Genomic DNA, 20034 nt, shown 5'->3' with positions numbered 1-20034 from the left:
TAGGTGGTGAAGCCAGGAATTAAACCCAGGAAAGCTAATTCCAGAGCCACGCTCTCAATGTAAGTCTTTGGGTTGTACCCAAAATAATCGGTAGAGGGAAATATCTCTATGAAACTACTAATTTGAAAAAAAAAATTAGATTTTAAATTAGTAACACTAATCAGTATAAGTTTCTGAAATGTCTAATTCATGCTATTATGCTGTTTAATTTTTTCATCATTATTATTATAAAAAAAAGAAAGCAATTTAAATGTATGATAGTAAATAACTCATAGAACCTACACATGATAGACAATTAGTCATTAATAATATTGTGGTATGATATGGCTTGGAAACCTGTAAGTATTGATAAGCAAAAAAAAAAGCAGATTTTCAAACAGAAATAATGTAAAAAATACTCTAAATTTATGTAGAAAATAATCTCAATTTTCATAAAAATAATGTCATATGTACAGAAAAAAACTGGAAAGATAGATATCAAATGTTTATAATTGCTACTTCTTAACAGTTTTGTATATTTCTAGATTCCCAAATTTTTTATAATAAACATTCAAGGTTTTGTCATCAAGGAAAAAAAATGACTTAAACAATCTAGTCATGACTACTAAAGCCCAAAGAGATTTCTATGCTGCTTTTAGTCTATGAATAAATAATTATTGAGAGTATAGAAAACTATTCTAGGTACTAAGGATACAGCAGTGGCAAAGCAAAGTCCATAGGTAATAAATTAGGTAAATTTAAACTAAGAACTAACTAAGAAAGAGAACTTCAAACCTACAAGGAAGCTTCAACCTTGTCACTCTGACCCTAATCACATCTTTCAACTGGCACGTGAGCCCTTTTCTTGTATTTGTTTCTTTTTAAAGATTTTAAAATTTATTTATTTGAGAGAGAGAGAGCAAGAGAGAGCACAAGAGATGAGGAGGGGCAAAGGGAGAGGGGAAAGCAGGCTCCCCCACTGAGCAGGGAGCCCTATGCTGGCTTGATCTAGATTCCAGGACCTTAGGATCATGACCTGAGCTGAAGGCAGATGCTTAACCAACTGAGCTACCCAGAAGCCCCCCTTTTGTTATATTTTTAAAGGGTCCTGAAATGTTTTATCTTGTTATCTCAATTAAATTGCAGATACATCATCCATCATCTTTAGACCTAACAGCAATCCATAGTATTAGCATGGTCAAAAGCATTGAGAAGAACCTTAAGGAATTCAGGAAAATTTGTTGGGACCTCCCACATCTTGGTGACAATTTTTACCCCCTTACTAGTCTTTAGAAAAGGGAGGGATGTTGTTCCATTTAAATTATTAAATATTCTCAAACAATACCATCCTTTCACCTATTTACCGTTCAGAAAAGAAATTATTTTCTAACTGTACAATTCTATTTTATTGAAATAGTTTACTATGTATAAACATTTAAACTTGGCTATGTTCTTCAGTACCCAATCTAACTATCCAGGAGAAAGCTTTCTATCATCAGTATTTAAAATACAGTGGTTTAAAATATACTGAGTTAGATATAACTTACCTTATATCAAAAAATATATTAAAATCTTAAAAACTTAAAATCATCTCCACCCCTCTAAAAAAACCAAAACAAAACTATATTGTATTAACTTCTTTTGACCTGTCCTTTAAATCTCTTCTTTCATACACATTAAAATAAGATGTAAAAAATTTTAGGAAATGGAAAAATGTATAGGACAAGTTTAATGGAAAGAGAAAAATGGGAACAATTTAAATTTAAATTATATTTAAATTAGAGAAGGAAGGAAAGAAGGAAAGGCAACAGCAAAGAAAGGGAAAAGAAGACAAGAAATAGGAAACCACTTGCCTCTATGGACCAGATCCCAAACCTCATCAATTTGCTGCTGGGTTGGGAAATGACCACAGTCGTTGAAGAACTTAAGGAGCTCACTTCTTTCTAATCCCTGCCAATCTTCTCTCTTAGCAAACATTGTTTCATAGACTAAAACAAAGAGACAAGAGAAAATATTTTTGTTATAAATAAATTATCAAGAACAAACTACCAGAAAGTTTCATCTAAATTCAAAGAAGCTTTCCCTCCAGTTTTATTTGTATGTCTAGTGATTAGAGTAGCTCGATGTCAGCTCCTGGGGAAGGTCAGAAGGAAATGAGGAATGCTTCTTCCTCCCACATTCCCTAGGAGTCAGATTTAGAGCCGTTTCCCCTCTCAAACTACAGCATAAGACATAGCTTTGATGTCAGAGTTTCTGGGGGCCTGACTTCTGCTGACCCATCTCAGTAATCATTTTTATTTAGTTCCCCTAATTTATTCATCTCTTTCTGGCTTCTATCTACATCCTACCTACTCATATCGGTGATTGTCCTTTGGACCACCTATTCTACTTCTGATTTTGCCCCTATATGGAATGATGTCTACTTTTGCCCCCTGACTTCATGTATTCCTCCTTCTTAGTTTAAGGTCACTGGATCTGAGTGACCACAGAAAGTGTTCTTACCACTCCTGGCTCAAGGTTTCCACAGAAAATTACTCAGTTCAGCCATCCTTTACCTATCTCCCGTAATTGGCAATAACGGGGGTTAGATAATAAGCAAGAAAACGGATGCATACTCTTTATAAGTGTAGTTCTCCATAAACCTTTTATTTTTTTTCTTTTCAAAAAGGAGATACTGAGTCTCCACTCTGAAATATGATGAATTGGCCCCATGAAGGTGATTGTCGGTCAGCATTTACAGGATGACAGCGTCTGCCTCAGGACAGACTTAGCTCTGAAGTATGGGCTCCAAATGACAAAGGGCACTAGAGTGGTTTCTAACAGGAGTCAGTGTATGATCCTGATATTCAACCACAGGGCCTTTTGACTTTCCGTTTATTCACTTGATTGTTCAGTTGAGGTGGACAGTCATGAGACATAAACAAATTCAAGAACTACTGAGTGATTGCCTAAATATAAGCCACTATGCCAGATTCTGAAACACACAGTAAAATAAATTTATATTTAGAATATCTGTGGCTTTTTCTCTCTTTTCAAATAAGCAAACTAGAGCAGTTGCTGCTGGTGCCCCATCTATATTGCCTTGTCCCTTATATTTCTGTGCGTGCTGCCCTGACTTTCACTCGCCAGTATCTCACTTCATTGCCTCAGGGCTCCCTCTGGCTGCAGGACTCCACTCTGCCCACCTGTGTGGCAAGCCAGAAGTGCCAGAGAATTAAGGCCCCCAATGCAGCAAAGGCCCTCAACCACTGGTCCTCCCTCAACTGGGAATTGGTGGATAAAAGGCCCAGCACTTAAGGAAAGTTGTCTACACTGTTCCCTAGAGGGATCAAGCTCCAGTTGGATTGTAGTCTGCCTGATAATGCATTCTTTTTTGACTTCCATCTCTTCCCTGTCTTACTTCATTCCATTAAAAGTATTTACTGGGATCTACTTGCAAATAAGCTAGTTGTACTTGAATTCTTATCTCAGGGTCTGATTCTAGAGAAATCCAAACTAGCACACAAAGAATGTCACTTTTTACTTTTCTGTTTAGGAAATATATTTCTCCTTGAAAAAGTATATTTACCTTTATTAGTTTTTCATTTAATCAGTTTTAGATGCTTCTCACTAGATCAAACTGAGACACATATTAACATTATGGCCTTGTAACTATATTAATAGATGATAATGCACTTCATCTATATATTATGCATGAAAAGCAAATGTTCACCCACACACTAGCAGAATTAATATTCTAGGCAGGTTTAATCAGAGTCAATATAAAACTTAATCATGAAAATTAAATGAAATTTTCTGGTCATTGAAAGATTCTTAAAAAGGTGTAAAGATAGATACCGGCCAATATCACCCAATTAGCAATCCACATATGGAAGGGATGGAGAATTTTCTGAGGAACATAAAGGCAAATAAGAACTTGCAAATTCTGTGGACTCTAGAGTTACTTTAACCCTTAGTGTAAATTGATGCCGTACTTGGTAATTCTTTAAAACACTTTTTTAGAGGATTTTTAAGTAAAGGAGTCCCAGCAGCTTCCCAATGAGAGAAATGTTTTCTTTCTTTGCCTCTGTCTCTCACTTGCTTTCTTTTCCTCCCTTCTTCCTATCTTTTCATCTCCAACATTTTGCTCTTTTCTGCTCTTTTCTCTGGAAATGAAACTGTTGGACTGGGTTACTTGATCTAGCTTAATTCCATGACTTTTATAGAATCTCTCTCTTTGGCTTTTTCTATCCTTAACCTCTAGCCACCGAAAAGGAGTCATTCTAACTCAAAGAATTCTGGTTATCTGTAAATATCTTTTGGCATGTAATTTTAGCATAAGTAATAAACTTAATGAAAAGTATCAACAAATATTTCTGAGCCCTTTGATAAGCCAGGAATTTGTTAATATTGACTATTCATTAATAATTGTTAATAGATACAGTCCCTGTCTTCATGGAACTTACAGTCCTCTGTGAAATATATTTTTATGATTAGATGAAACTACACCAAAAATGTAGCACTTTTACAGTATAAAGCAGTAAGATGCTGATTTCAATTAAATAAAATTTACTTGCATCATTTGTTGTTTTTTATTATTTTTAAAGACAATTTAAGTGCAGTTTTGAATTCACAACAAAATTAAAAAGGTACAGAGATTTCTCACATACCCACTACACCCATATAAGCGTAGCCTTCTTTCATTATCAACATCACTTGCAGAGTTATACAGTTGTTACTAAGGAGGACACATCATAATCACTGAGGTCCACAGTTTACCTCAGAGTTCACTGTTGGTTTTGTACATTCTATGGGTTTAGACAAATATATAACGACATGTGTCCATCATTGCAGTATTGTACAGAATAGTTTCATTGCTTAAAAATCCCCTATATTCTGCCAATTCATCCCTCCCCCCACCCCATCCACCCCTGGTAAAATATAAATCTTTTTATTTTCTCCATAGTTTTGCCTTTTCTAGAATGTCATATGGTTGGAAGCATACAGTGTATAGACTTTTCAGATTGGCTTCTTTTACTTAGTAATACACATTTAAGATTCCTCTATGTCTTTTCATAGCTTGATGGCTCATTTCTTCTTAGCTCTAAATATACCCCCTTGTCCAGATGTACCACAGTTTATTGGTCGATTCATCTACCGAAGGACATCTTGGTTGCTACTAAAGTTTGGCAATTATGAAAAAGCAGATATAGACATCCGTGCGTAGGTTTTGAGTGGATATAAGTTTTCAATGCCTGTGGGTAAATGCCAAGGAGCATGATTGCTGGATCATATGGTAACGGCATGTTTAGTTTTATAAGAAGCTACCACAATGTTTTCCACAATGGCTGTATCATTGGGATTCTCATTAATAATGAATGATAGTTCCTGTTGCTCCACACCCTTACCATTATATGATATGGACAGTGTTCTAGATTTTGGCCATTCTAATAGGTGTGTGGTGTATCTCGCTGTTTTCTTTTGCATTTCCCTAATAACATATGATGTGGAGCATCATTCCAAATGCTTATTATCTGTATATCTTCTTTGGTGAGGTCTTCGGCCCATTTTTTATTCAAGTTATTATTTCTCAGTTTTCTTTGTATATGTTCAATGGCAGTCCTTACCAGATGCGTCTTTTGCAAATATTTTTCCCAGTATGTGGCTTGTATTCTCATTCTGTTAACGTTATCTTTTGCAAAGTAGAAGTTTTTAATTTTAATGTAATCCAGATCTTCAATTATTTCTTTAATGGATCATGTCTTTAGTGTTGTATCTAAAACGGCACCATAGCCACGATCATCTACGTTTTCTCCTATGTTACCTTCTAGAAGTTTCATTGTTTTGCACTTAGGTCTACAATCCATTTTGAGTTAAATTTTGTGAAGGATGTAAGGTGTTTAGATATTTTTTTGCATATGGGTAGCCGGTTGTTCCAGTACCATTTTTGAAAGGCTATCTTTTCTCTCCTGTATTTGTTTTTCTCCTTTGTCAAAGACCACTTGGCTATATTCATGGGAGCCTGTCTCTGGGCTCTCTATTCTGTTCCACTGATCTATTTGTCTGTTTTTTCACCAGTGCCACACTGTTTTGGTAATTGTAGCTTTATAGTAAGTCTTGATGCTAGGTAGCATCGGTCCTCCAACTTTGTTCTTCTCCTTCACTACTGTGTTGGCTATCCTAGTCGTTTGATTCTCCATGTAAACTTCAGAATCAGTTTGTCTAAATCCACAAAATAACTTGCTGGGATTCTGAATGGGATTGCACTGAATCTATAAATCAAATTAAGAAGAACTGACTTCCTGACAATATTGAGTCTTCTTACCCATGAACATGGAATATCTATCCATTTATTCAGTTCTTTGATTTTGCTTATCGGAGTTTTGTAGTTTTCCTCATAGAGACCTTGTACATATTTTGGTACATTTATACCCAAGTATTTCATTTTGGGGGTGTAAATGTAAATGTTGTTGTTTAATTTAGTTTGAAGATGGTAATGCCTACACCAAAATAGTAGTCTTTGGAATTTACTCTGCTTGGTGTTCTCTGAGATTCTTGAATCTGTGGTTTGGTGTCCAAGAGTAATTTGGGGAAATTCACAGTCATTATTGTTTTAAATATTTGTTCTGTTATTTTTTCTCTTCTCCTTCTGGTAATCCCATTATCCTTATGTTAGTACTTTTGTAGTTGTCTCATGGCCACTGGATATTTTGTACATGTTTTTTTTTTCAGTCTTTTCAGTTTTCAAGGATTCTACTGACTTATCTTCTAGCTCAGAGAGTCTTTCCTCANATCCCATTATCCTTATGTTAGTACTTTTGTAGTTGTCTCATGGCCACTGGATATTTTGTACATGTTTTTTTTTTCAGTCTTTTCAGTTTTCAAGGATTCTACTGACTTATCTTCTAGCTCAGAGAGTCTTTCCTCAGCCATGTTCAATCTACTAATAAGCCCATCAAAGGCATTCCTCATTTCTATTACAGTGTTATCTCTAGCATTCTTCTTGGTTCTTTCTTAGGATTTCCATCTCCCAGCTTACATTACCCATTTGTTCTTGCATGCTCTCTGCTTCATCCATTAGAGCCTGTAGCATATTGATCATAGTTGTTTTAAATCTCTGGTCCGATAATTCCAACATCCCCACCATGTCTGGTTCTGATGTTTGCTTTGTCTATTTGAACTGTGCTTTTTTCCTTTTTGTACACCTTGTAAGTTTTCCTTGATAGCCAGACATGATATATTAGGTAAAAGGATCTGTTGTAAATAGACCTTTAGTAATGTGGTAGTAAGGTGAGGAAGGAAGTGTTCTATAGACCTATGATTAGGTCATAGTCTCTTGGTGACCCTGTGTCTCTGGGCTGTGAACCATACAAGTGTTTCTCGTTTTTTTTCTCTCCCCCTATAGGTGGGACAGATGGCCAAAGTGGGTATTTCTCTTCACCAGGTCAGTTAAGTTCTAAAAATAACTCAGCAGGCTAGGCTCTGGTTTCCTAATTTCCCTGAAGGACTAATTTCTCCTGAAGGTAGGCCTTCTTAAGAAGAGTGTGCTCTGGCAAATTTCATAATGGTCCCCTTTCTCTGACAGTTACTGTGGGAATCTGGTCAAGCTCCTAGAAGTAAATATCACAATACTGTTGTGGTCCTATGGCGGAGTCCTCCTGGAGTTTTTAACTCTTGGAATTGTTCACAGTGAGCTTCCAGCTATTTGTCAGTTCAATTTTCCTGCCTGGTGCTGGTTCTCACATCAATTTCCTTTTTTTAAATTTTAATTCCAGGATAATTAACATACACTGTTATATTTGTTTCAGATGTACAACACAGTGATTCAACAATTCTCTATACTACTCAGTGCTCACCATGATAAATATACTCTTGATCCTCTTCACCTATTTCACACATCCCCCCATCCATTTCCCCTCCGGTAACCACCAGTTCATTCTCTAAAGAGTCTGGTTTTGTTTTTTTCCTTTATTCATTTATTTTAATTTATTTTATTAAATTCCACATATGAGTAAAATTGTATGGTATTTGACTTTCTTTGACTGACTTTTTTTATTTGGCATTTATTCTAGATTCAATGATGCTGTTGGAAACGGCAAGATTTCATTCCTTTTTTTTATAGCTGAGTAATATTCTGTAGCATATTATACCACTTCTTCTTTTTTAAAAAATTTTATTTTATTATGTTTTGTTAGTCACCATACAGTATATCATTAGTTTTTGATGTAGTGTTCCATGATTCATTGTTTGNTTGGAAACAGCAAGATTTCATTCCTTTTTTTATAGCTGAGTAATATTCTGTAGCATATGTATACCACTTCTTCTTTTTTAAAAAATTTTATTTTATTATGTTTTGTTAGTCACCATACAGTATATCATTACTTTTGATGTAGTGTTCCATGATTCATTGTTTGCATATAACACCCAGTGCTCCATGCAATACATGCCCTCCTTAATACCCATCGTCAGGCTAACCCAACCCCCAACCCCCTCCCCTCTGACACCGTTTGTTTCCCAGAGCCCATAGTCTCTCATGGTTCATTTCCCCCTCTGATTCCACCCCCCCTTCATTTTTCCCTTCCTTCTCCTAACGTCCTCCATATTATTATTTATGTTTCACATATAAGTGAAATCATATGATAATTGTCTTTCTCTGCTTGACTTATTTCACTTAGTATAATCCCCTCCAGTTCCATCCATGTCAATGCAAATGGTGGGTATTCATCCTTTCTAATGGCTGAGTAATATTCCATTGTATGTATGAACCACAACCTCTTTATCCATTCCTCCGTTGAAGGGCATCTTGGCTCCTTCCAGTTGGCTGTTGTGGACATTGCTGCTATGAACATTGGGTTGCATGTTTACCACTTCTTCTTTATCCATTCATTTATCAATGGTCACTTGCACTTGCATTGCTTCCATAGTGTGGTTATTATAAATAATGCTACAATAAATATATGGATGCATATTTTTTTTGAATTAGTGTTTATGTATTTTGGGGGTAAATACCCAGTAGTGTGATTACTGGATTGTAGGGTAGTTCTATTTTTAATTTTTTGAGGAACCTCCATGCTGTTTTCCACAGCAGCTGCAGCAGTTTGCATTCCCACCAACAGTGCATGAACGTTCCTTTTTCTCCACATCCTTGCCAACACTTGTTTTCTCCCATATCCATTTCTACTCATGAGTCTCTGCTCTGGGAAGCTGCAATTCCCTGTATTTGTGTGTCTATCTCTTTAATCCTGGGGGCACTGTTTCACCCTGAGTCTTCTCTTCTCTTATAGACGCATGAAAAAAGTAAATTTTTTAGTCTGTTCAGCTTTTTTACTTGTTGGTAAGATGGGGGGGAGGGGGAGATTTCCAAGATCCTTACATGTGGCACCAGAAACAAGAAGTCCTCATTTATTATTTTTTAATCAAGACACTGGCTATAATGTCCATCCTAATCCTAAGCAATGTAAATTCATTAAATATAATAGGAACCAGGCTCTCTGAAAGCTAAGATATAAATTAAAGACATTGTTCTGTGGACAGAATTTCAACACTAACAAGCAATACATAATAGATATCTAATTAGTCTGCTTGGTGTTCATTAGCTATTCTTATGTTAGCAATACGTAGTTTTCCTTTGAGGAGCTACTCCTTCCCCAATGGATAGAACTTCTGTGCAATTCTCAAGCAAAGTTCTCTGCCCTCCCATGGCAGAGTGTTGGATTCATGATTCAAATTAAACCATTTAGGTGCTCTCTACTTGAAATTTCAATTTAAAGCATAGAAACAAAAAAGGCTTAGAGTGATAACAGCTTATCTATCTCCCAAAGGCAAAAAGAGATTTTTCCTTACTTTTTGCTCTCTAAACCTCTGAAGTAGCTCTGTTTCGGGGTTTTGTTTTGTTTTGTTTTTAGATTTTATTTATTAGAGAGAGAGAGCATGAGAGAGAAAGAGAGCGTGAGCAGGGGGGAGGGGGAAAGGGAGAGGGAGAAGCAGATCCCCCACTGAGCAGGAAGCTCGATGTGGGACTTGATCCCAGGACCCAGGGATCATGACCTGGGCAGAAGGCAGATGCTTAACCAACTGAGCCACCCAGGCGCCCTGAAGTAGCTCTGTTTTGAGTTCTGTGTGAAATCTGATCCTTTCGCTACCTTTCCTACATTTTTCTTTTAAATTTCCTTTTTGCTTTGGTTAACTAGAATGAGTTTTCTGTTGCTTATAAATACAGGATCCTAAAAAATTAAACCGAATATACAATACATCACTTTAAAATGCAAATAGCCACCGGATGTTGTATGGAAGTACTGAATCACCATACTGTACACCTAAAACTAATATTACACTGTATGTTAACTAACTGGAATTTAAATAAAACTTTTTTTAAAAACTTTAAAAAATAAATAAAATGCAAATAGCTTTCAGCAATATAAAACAGATTTACCTTTGGTGTCTATGAGTAATTACATGTAAATTATATATAAAATTCCAACAGTTAAATCAATTCCAAATTTAAAATCAAACGAGAAATGACTGTATCACTTACACTTTTTTCTGTCCATCCATTCCTCTAGCTCTGTGAAGTTTATAATTTGTCTTGTCCTCCAAAGACCAAGTCGATACTTAACACGATGGATCTGTCTGTGATACATGTTTATAACTGCCCTCAAATTTGGTCCATGAGACAAAGCCTATAAAACAGCAATATAGACAGTAAAGCCCCATATTTACATATTTCTTCTATATATATTTAATTTGATTTTGCCTTTTTCATTTCATCTATTTCACCCAGCTTCTTAAATTATGTATGGGTTGGCCAAAGACATGCACTGTAGAATAAATCATCTCCTTGAAGACCAGAAAGCCTCATTATGAGAAGCTTTGTCATCAGATACCCATAATTCCCACAGCATAGAGTTTTCAATGATGGATACTTTCATGGAAGTTTCCAAGGTTGGCATCCAGATTTCTATAATATGTAACCCACTTGGCCAGGGGGGAAAAAAAGGTTTTATTAAGGCATTATTCTGTAATGGTGATTCTTGCCTAAGCTATTCACTAGGGGTGCTCAAATCCTTGTTTATATTCTTTCTTTTGAAAATTGTATATTACTGTCTTTTACTTATTTTTTTTTACTGTACTTTTCAGGTTTTCATGTTGATTTCTAAAACTCTGTTAAATAAATTAATCCTTTTCAGCATATGTACAAATTTTGTTTTATCAGTTTGCCTTTAAACAGGGATGAATACACACACACACGCACANATTACTGTCTTTTACTTATTTTTTTTTACTGTACTTTTCAGGTTTTCATGTTGATTTCTAAAACTCTGTTAAATAAATTAATCCTTTTCAGCATATGTACAAATTTTGTTTTATCAGTTTGCCTTTAAACAGGGATGAATACACACACACACGCACACACACACACACACACACACATTTTCCACATTCTATTACAATAGGCTTTAAAAATTACAGTGTAGGGGAGCCTGGGTGGCACAGCAGTTAAGCTTCTGCCTTTGATCAGGGCGTGATCCCAGAGTTATGGGATCGAGCCCCACATCAGGCTCCTCCGCTATGAGCCTGCTTCTTCCTCTCCCACTCCCCCTGCTTGTGTTCCCTCTCTCGCTGGCTATCTCTGTCGAATAAATAAATAAAATCTTTAAAAATAAATAAATTAATTAAATAAAAATTTCAGTGTAAAAATTTATCTATTTCAGGTTTTTTCTTTTCTAAATAAAGAGTTCCATTTTATTTATCAATTCAATTATTTTTACATTTTACAGTTACTAGCTCATTAATTTTTCTACTTATCTTTATTAATTCCATTTTAAAGGATTATTTTCCTGTTCTTGACTTTTTGAATTAAAGGCTTAATTCATCTATTTTCATTATTTTTTAAAGAATGTATTTAAGTCCATGAATTTTTCTGAATCATCTTTCTTTTGATGTGTTTTGTGTATGATTTTACAAGTGAAAAACCTGAAGCAAAAAATCTTTAAATAGCTTTCCCAGTTATTGGATGGTTAGTTGTAACTAGTAAGTTAGCAAGTTGCAAAATCAGTTTTGAAACCGAAACAGGGACACTCCAGGGCCCACACTTTTAATTATACATTATGTTCCTCTTAATTTATTTGAATTTAGTGTTTTTCATGCATTCTGTGAATTTTTGTTTTGATCTCTCCTAGTACATTTCCTTCAACATTTACTAACATTTCCCAATGTGTATTTTTAATCTGCTATCTATTCAATAGGTTCTTGTTGCTTTTAGAAAAATAATGAATTGGTCACACTGGTAACATTGGTAGAGCATTCCTAACATGAATTTTAGTGGGAAGCAGAACAAACTTCCCACAATTTGAAGCCACATATCAGATACTAATGTCCAAGTTTCCTCTGTAGAAGCTTTGTTCATTATCTACATCAGCACCAGATTTTTTAATTGAAACTAGTAATGGTAAGTAAGCAAAACAGTGGTAAATCTATTTGCGTGGTATAGTAACTGTGGTAGCAATATCTGTTTTTCAAGGGCAGCACTCATGGAGGCAGGGATACCCAGGATTCAGTATCTGCACTAGACTCTTTCTATGCAGGATGTGGGTAGAGTCCTGAGAGCTATCTAGCCTTCATCATACCTTCAAGTTTCTGAACTTAGTTCTCTAGACCTCTGCCCAATATTCTAATCAATATCTTTCTGCTTAAATCTGTTAGTAGGTTTCTTTTGCTTATAATTAAGAATCAAGCAATGTTTTCATTTTGCCCTTAGAACATGAGCCAAAAGGGCCCCGGTTGGAGTGTGTTTCCTATATGGATGATGACATTTGCTAAGAGAACCAGCCATCAACCCAATTGGAGAGTCTTTCCTTCCAAATTTAATAAAATCTCTTTTGGGGACAGAACCTGTCTTCTGGGGGACTCCTTCTCATATCTGAGGCATTCAGAAGACTATCTAGGTTTTCATGTTTAAAGAAGTTGAATGGGAGAAAACTATAAGGGTCCATCTGCATGGTTCTTCCAATAGTGTGCCTCTCTGGCAGTCCTCTGCATGGAAATATGCCTCCACTATGGTGCTATGTACATCTCAGTATTTAAATCTTTCACCACATTTCTAAACATTTCTCAAGATAGAATTTATCGGAAAAGCAATATTGGAATATAAAAGATTCAATGCAAATTAGTAATTATAATTTTCCAATCCATGTTGACTTAAAGGGTAAATGTATCATACTTATCACACATCAATGTTTAAAAATTTTTAATTTTAACTTTTAAAAAATGATATTTAGACATATAAGCAGATAACTTGCCCACACACATTAACTGAAGTCTAACCTTGTCTAAACACTTACATATGACATTATCCAAAAGGGTCTTTATACAATTTATTAAAAAAAGTTGAACTGTGGAATATTTGATATTGCCCCAGTGTTAAAACAAACTCAATGCGTAAAGATCTCTTATAAACTGATAAGAAACCCACTATAATAATAATAGGAGACATATGTAAAAGACATGAACTAGTACTTTACTGTAGGAAAATGGCAAATAAATATGAAAAGAGAGCACTCTGGCTAGTAATTAAAGAAATTAAGCCCCACTAAGTGTCATAAGGTAGTGGAATTCTCCAAACAAGCAATCTATTCATTACTTTTTTAAAACAAGACATGACCATATCAAACAAAAGGCAGGCTGAAAATGCATACTAGAAAAATTTTTAAAAATGTCCTGAGCCGAAGGTAGACACTTAACCAACTGAGCCACCCAGGTGCCCTGATCTAATGTTTTAAAAGTATCTGGAACCAGGCAGACTTAGGTTTGATGCTCAAAATTCAACTATGCCACTGGGTGGATGTGTAACTTTAGACAAGTTTTGTTAACTCTCCTACTTTTCATAGCTAGTTAAGATAATTATACAACTTAGAGGAATGGTACCACTTCAATTCTTGATCACCAACCTCACCTAGGTTCTCAGAGTGGCCTAAAAATTCACCTGTGTTTTTCTAGGCATCTCTCTTTTTGTAATTTTCTGCAGAAACTCAATCTCCTCAAACATTCAAACTCACCTTCTAAATGCTCGCTCTCAGCAAATGACCTTGTCCCCTACTTCACCAAGGGGAAAGCATTAGATTATTGTTATCTCAACTTCCTATGACTAAATCTAAACACTCAGCAACATCCTTTGGTCTACAGCAGAGAAACATGTCTCTTACCTAAGGCTAATCCTGCCGGGTGTCTTATAAACACCCCCCCCCAATATTCTTAGCCTTCTAATACGACTATCCTCATCTCTCTTATATCATCAACATTCCCCTCTTATTGGCTTTTGCAATAAGCATTTAAATGTACTTAATTATTTTCCATTGTAAACTATCTTTCTCTAAACCTCATAGTGTCTCATATTTACCTAAGCTAGATGTTTTCACTTCCTTGCTTTGTGCACATCACTCCACTAAAACTTGCCAAGGTCATCCATGAACTAACTGTTGTAAAGACAGAAAATTCTGTCTAGACTTTCATTCCTAGCAGCATTGGAGACTAATGACTCCACCCTCTTTCTCAAACTCACCTTCTAAATGCTCACTCTTAGCAAATGACCTCTGAATTTCCTTGATCTAGCATATTCTGGTTTTCTTCTTATCTCTCTGGCTATTGCTTCACTGTTACTGGATTCTTCATCTTTTGCCTTCCCCTTGAACACTGGTCTTTCCCCTTACATGCTTTTCTCCTTACTCTATATACTCTCCCTGACTCCCATGACTCCAGTTAGTATCACTAATAATGATCTCAATCTACAGATGAGGGCAGAGTACAGGAAGCCATCCTTGGTCAGGGAGCTGAATCAAAATATTTAGAAAAAATTTTTCAAATTTCATATCCTCTGATACAAATATGCTATTATACATCCTCTATTGTGTTGAAAATTATTTATTTTAATTTATACACTTAATTTGTATAATTTAATTAATTAATTAAGAACCTAATATATAGCAGGAATGTTCTAGACTTTGTGAACAGATTAATGAACACAAAAGGCAAAATTCTTGTTTCAGGGAGTTACATTGTAATGGAAGGAATGGTAATCCAATAAACAAATATCTATGTGTTGGGTGGCAGTAAGTGGTTTGAAGAATTTTAAATAGAACAGGGAGTGAACAGACTGGATGTTAGTTTTTTATAAGGTAGCAATGAGCAGGGTTTTTGATAATTAACAATGCACACAGACCTGAATGAAGGGGGACATCCAGTCACCTGAGTAAAGAGCTTTCTCAGAGTAACATGAGAATCACTGCTAAATGGGGCTACTCTTGTGAGTGGAAGGTTTTATTGTCTTCCTCAAGCGTATTAAGTTGGAAAAGAATTTAAGAACTACTGATGAAGTCTAAATGTTTCCTTACGGCCCAGTCTTCCTTCTGAGTTTTGGACCCATACATTCAACTGCCTCCCAGACATCTCAATGATTTCCCATGGGTAGTTCAAAATCAGTGTTGAAAACTGGACTCTATCTCTTTTTCTTTCCTCCCTGATCCTACCTGTCCTCCCTCTTAAATTCTGTATTTCACAACCATCCACCAGGTTGCCCAAGACAGAAAGCACAAAAACTAAGGAACTGTTCTTGACTCCCCCCTCTACCTTATCTTCACATCCATTCAAACCCAACGTCCTGCCTCTGCCCCATCTCTCCAGCCCTAGCTCAAGCCACCATTATCACACACCGAATTATTGAAAAAGCATACTAGCTGTCCTCCCTCTAATTCTGTCACCCTCTTCCCCCAATTCACTGTCCAGAGTCAGTAATTTTTCTAAAAGGCAAATCTATTAATGTCACTGATCTGCTTTAAAGTCATCCATTCCCATATACTAAGTAAAAGCATAAACTCCTTAGGATGTTTTTTGTTGTTGTTTGTTTTGTTTTTTTCAGAATAGTTAATACATTATTGGGGGGGTTGGTAATGCCATTTTATTTCTTTTTATTTTATAATTTTTATTTTGTTATATTAGTCACCATACAGTACATCCCCAGTTTTTGATGCTAATGTTCCATGATTCATTATTTGGGTATAACACCCAGTGCACCATGCAATACGTGTCCTCCTTAATACCCATCACCGGCCTATCCCAATCCCTCACACCCCTCCCCTCTGAAGCCCTCAGTTTGTTTCCCAGAGTCCACAGTCTCTCATGGTTCATTCCCCCTTCTGTTTGATCCCCCTTTCATTCTTCCCTTCCTTCTCCTACCGATCTTCCTATTTCTTATGTTCCATAAATGAGTGAAACCATATAATAATTGTCCTTAGCATGGTTTTTAAGAACATGCTTAATCTGACTGCTATCTCAGCTTCCCCTACTGCTACTATCCGCCCAACCAACTCTCAGTCCCTCAATGTTCTAGCTCACTTACAGTCATTGATATTGTTTTTCACTGTGCCTACAACTCTCTCAGCCTATTGGTCTACCTGACAAAATATAACTACCCCTCACTTTCTGGATATTAATGTATTGACACTATCCAAGCCCCACACCAGACACAGCCTTTGGATTAAATGGTCTTTCTGAGTTCTCCAATACCACCTAAGACTTCTTTTAGTTATCTGCATGTCTCCCTAGACTATATATATGCTCTACGAGATCACACACCAGGCAAGAAACTGGATCCATTACAGAGTAACTGTTATCAAAAAAAATTTTTAAGCAATCTTCAATAAATGAACATAGTTCTCCTGGTACCTGGGAGCTAACACATTTATGTAATACAACTTTTCTGTTCAGTGTCACCTGTGCCATCGGGGCCACAGATGGGCTTCAGGATTTTCTTATTGCTTCCGTTTTGTGTTTTTGAGATGAGAGGAAATATGTACTTATCAAATTTTCAAAGGATTCTGTGACCTCCACAAGGTTAAAGACCACCGGCCTATGCCTGGGATTATTGCTATGGTAAACTTTAAACTCCGATTTTCCAGAAATATTCCAAGTTTATTTATTCAACAAATATTTATTCAAAGAGGATTTTGAATGCTTTCTTATTGCAACCATGAGCTATTCAAATGCCCTAGAATTTCAGTATTTGGGGCAAATAGCAAATGAATATATCAATTTAAGACCGAAATTTAAAAATTTATATTATAAATATTCAGAGAAAAATACTGAAATTAAGTAAGATATTAGAGGCATCACAGTGAGAAAAAATACTGTTTCTGTACCTTTACTGGGGCTTTTTTAGACCACTATTACTTATTTCAAAACACATGCAGACAAATAACACGGGGTTTTTAAAAGGAAAAGGATACCTCAAATGGGGGAAATAAATAATGCTGATAGTTAAATGCAGCGATCTCTGTGGTACTGTTATGGCTGATACAATAGTTCAGTGTTGCTTCATTATTTCTAAATAAACCCAAACTGGAGTATTTCACAGGAAATGATGGAAATTGTACAGTCTCTTGAGGTAATTCAAAGTGACATTCTAGTAGACACTGCCCACAAATACAAGCTCTGAAGTGGCAGCCAAACAATATGACTATGGAAGTTTTCCAGCAGAGGGATTGCCATGATGCCAACAATTATCCAGTGATTTGCTGTGCAGCCTCTAGAGCAGAAAGTCTATCAAGAATTCCCCCAACAACATAGGTACAGTCCTGGAACCTGACAATGTATGCATTACAGGCCTGCTGCACTAGCTGTTCAACAGCAGGCAAGACAACATTAACCATATAAACAGAGCAGCCATCCAACATACAAAGCACCATACCAGTGATAGAATAAAAAAGAAAAGCAATGATCATAACAAATTTTATAACCAAATCAAAGTCAACAATCTAGTTTATATTGGCTCGAAGTCTTTAAAAGTGCTTCCCATTCTTTTCATTTCAAATTCTACCTCTACATAGAAATTAAACATTTTCCTTGTCAGTATCTCCTTTTCACCATGACCTTGGGCCCATTCTTGCTCTCTAAGTTTACTAGACTCATTTTTCTCTCAGAGGCGATGAATAACTCTACAATTTTCTTCAATAGCAGGAAATGCTATAATTAAATTAAATAATATAAACACACAATCATATATATGTGTATACATATGATATATATGTTCTATATTATATACTTACATATATACATCCACATTATTTCTCTCTGTATATAAATGTGAATCATTAGAGTACCCTGATAAATTTCTATAACTACATTTTGTTGAATTAATTCATCTATTCAATAGATATTTGTTGAATACTTACCATGTACCAAGCACTATTCTAGCCATTTGAGTACAGTAGAAAACAAAACAGAAACCATGTAAACAAATACAAACAACTAAATAAACAAGAAAAAAGCAGATAATAAGTGCAAATAGTTAAAATAATAGGATTGTATATTATGTATCAAAAAGCAACGTGGTGTTATAAATTTGAAGATAATGAGTATGTACTCCCAAATAAGTGACTTACTTGTATTGCCTGTGACATACATGTAAATAAAAGATCACAATATAGATAACATGAGCACAATAATGAACAAAAGAATACAGAGATCATTTCTGCTTGATGGACCAGGGACAATGTCTTAGCACATGTATTTAAGAAAGATCTTGAAAGATGAGTTGGGAGTTTATCCAAAGATAAGGGGGGAAGAGTATTCCAGCTTAAGAGAACAGCATTAAAACATAAGATATAACAGGAAACAATCAGGGAATTAAAGAATTTGGGCTTTGCTAGAGCACAGGGCATTAGTGAGGATAAAGTATCATGGGATGAAGATGGACAGTGGGCAAATGCCAGACCAGGGAGTGAGGTCATGTGTACTATGTTAGAAAATTCATACTTTCTCCTATAAGCAATATGGGGCCATTAAAAGATTATAAGAAATGGAATAAGGCAATCAGAGTGAAATTTCCTTAACTGCATATGACAGATTGGGGGTAAGCAGCAAGGAGAATAATTAGGAGACAACTGTAGTTCTCCATGTGAAGGATGATAAATAGAAGCTCTGGCGAGAAACAAGGAGAGGAAGAGCAACGCAAGAAATGTTATGGTGATAATCAATTGAATATGGAAGTGAGGAGGTTGAAAGAGTCTAAGAAAATTCCAGGTATAACCTGGACGTGGGTAGTGGAATAGTTCATCAATATAGGTAGTACAGGAAGGTGGTTCGAAATAGCGGCATAGGAAGATCCTGAACTCACCTCTTTCTATAAACACACCAAACCACAGCTACATACGGACAATTCCCTCTGAAAAAGAAAACTAGCAGAACTGCTCTTCTACAACAAGGGATAAAAGGACCATACCGAGATGAGTAGGAAAACCAACAGGGCTTACATTCAAGGGACACAAAGGGCTATAGGGAACTGAGATTCTCCATCTAAAAGGCTCACCTACAGTCTCACTCATCCCAGGACCCAGGACAAAAGTAACAGTTTGAAAAGCACCTAGACTATATGTGAAAGGAATTCATTTGCTAATTTTAAGGCAAGGGGTAGGGGACAGCTGGGACTTTCTTCAGAGATGGACACAGTGGCAGATGCCATTTTTGTACTCTCCCCAACCCAGCTAGTGCAGATTTAGTGCCATTCTGCTGCCTTGCTAAGGCTGGTGAGGGTGAACAGTGGGGGCACTGGCTGGGGCCCATGAGTGTGAGTAGTCACAACATTCTGCCAGTTCCTTGCTAAAGCCTGTGAGCACAGGTAGTTGCAGTACTGCTCCACTCCCTGGCTGGGGCCAGCAAGTGCAAGTGACCATGACATTCTCCCAAAGGAGAATGCAACCGAAGCATTTTCCCACAGCCCTGCTGAAGCTAATGAGTGTGCCCTGCCCCCTACACTCTTCACCTACCTTGCTAAAGTCAGCGAGTGTGCACAATCCACACAGGGGATGCCCCTTGGTTGCCTGGCCCTAGAGGCCAAGAAGGTTTGTGTGCCTGGGCAGCACAGGGCTGTAATTGAAAAGACAGCTCTTGGCAGATTACCACCCCCAGACTACCATAATCAGCAGACTGAAACACACCCCCAGCCTTCCTGTAACTAAGGTACACTTACTTGTCCCAGAGCTTCAGCCTAAAGGATAGGCTTCAGGATCGCAACACATCTAGAGGCTA

The 20034-nt window shown here is 36.4% G+C and overlaps 1 protein-coding gene across 1 annotated transcript in view; it reads right to left on the bottom strand.

Moving 5' to 3' along the window:
* The window catches only part of IQCM (IQ motif containing M), a 452018-nt gene that overhangs the window by 180469 nt on the left and 251515 nt on the right, over positions 1–20034 (bottom strand). The window contains 2 exon segments of the mRNA XM_034661734.1: positions 1833–1967; positions 10493–10637. Of these exon segments, the coding sequence (XP_034517625.1) occupies positions 1833–1967; positions 10493–10637 (280 nt within the window).

Source organism: Ailuropoda melanoleuca, chromosome 5, assembly GCF_002007445.2.
Source record: "Ailuropoda melanoleuca isolate Jingjing chromosome 5, ASM200744v2, whole genome shotgun sequence".
In the NCBI taxonomy this organism is placed as follows: Eukaryota; Metazoa; Chordata; class Mammalia; order Carnivora; family Ursidae; genus Ailuropoda; species Ailuropoda melanoleuca.
This window is presented reverse-complemented; position numbering and strand designations above follow the sequence as displayed.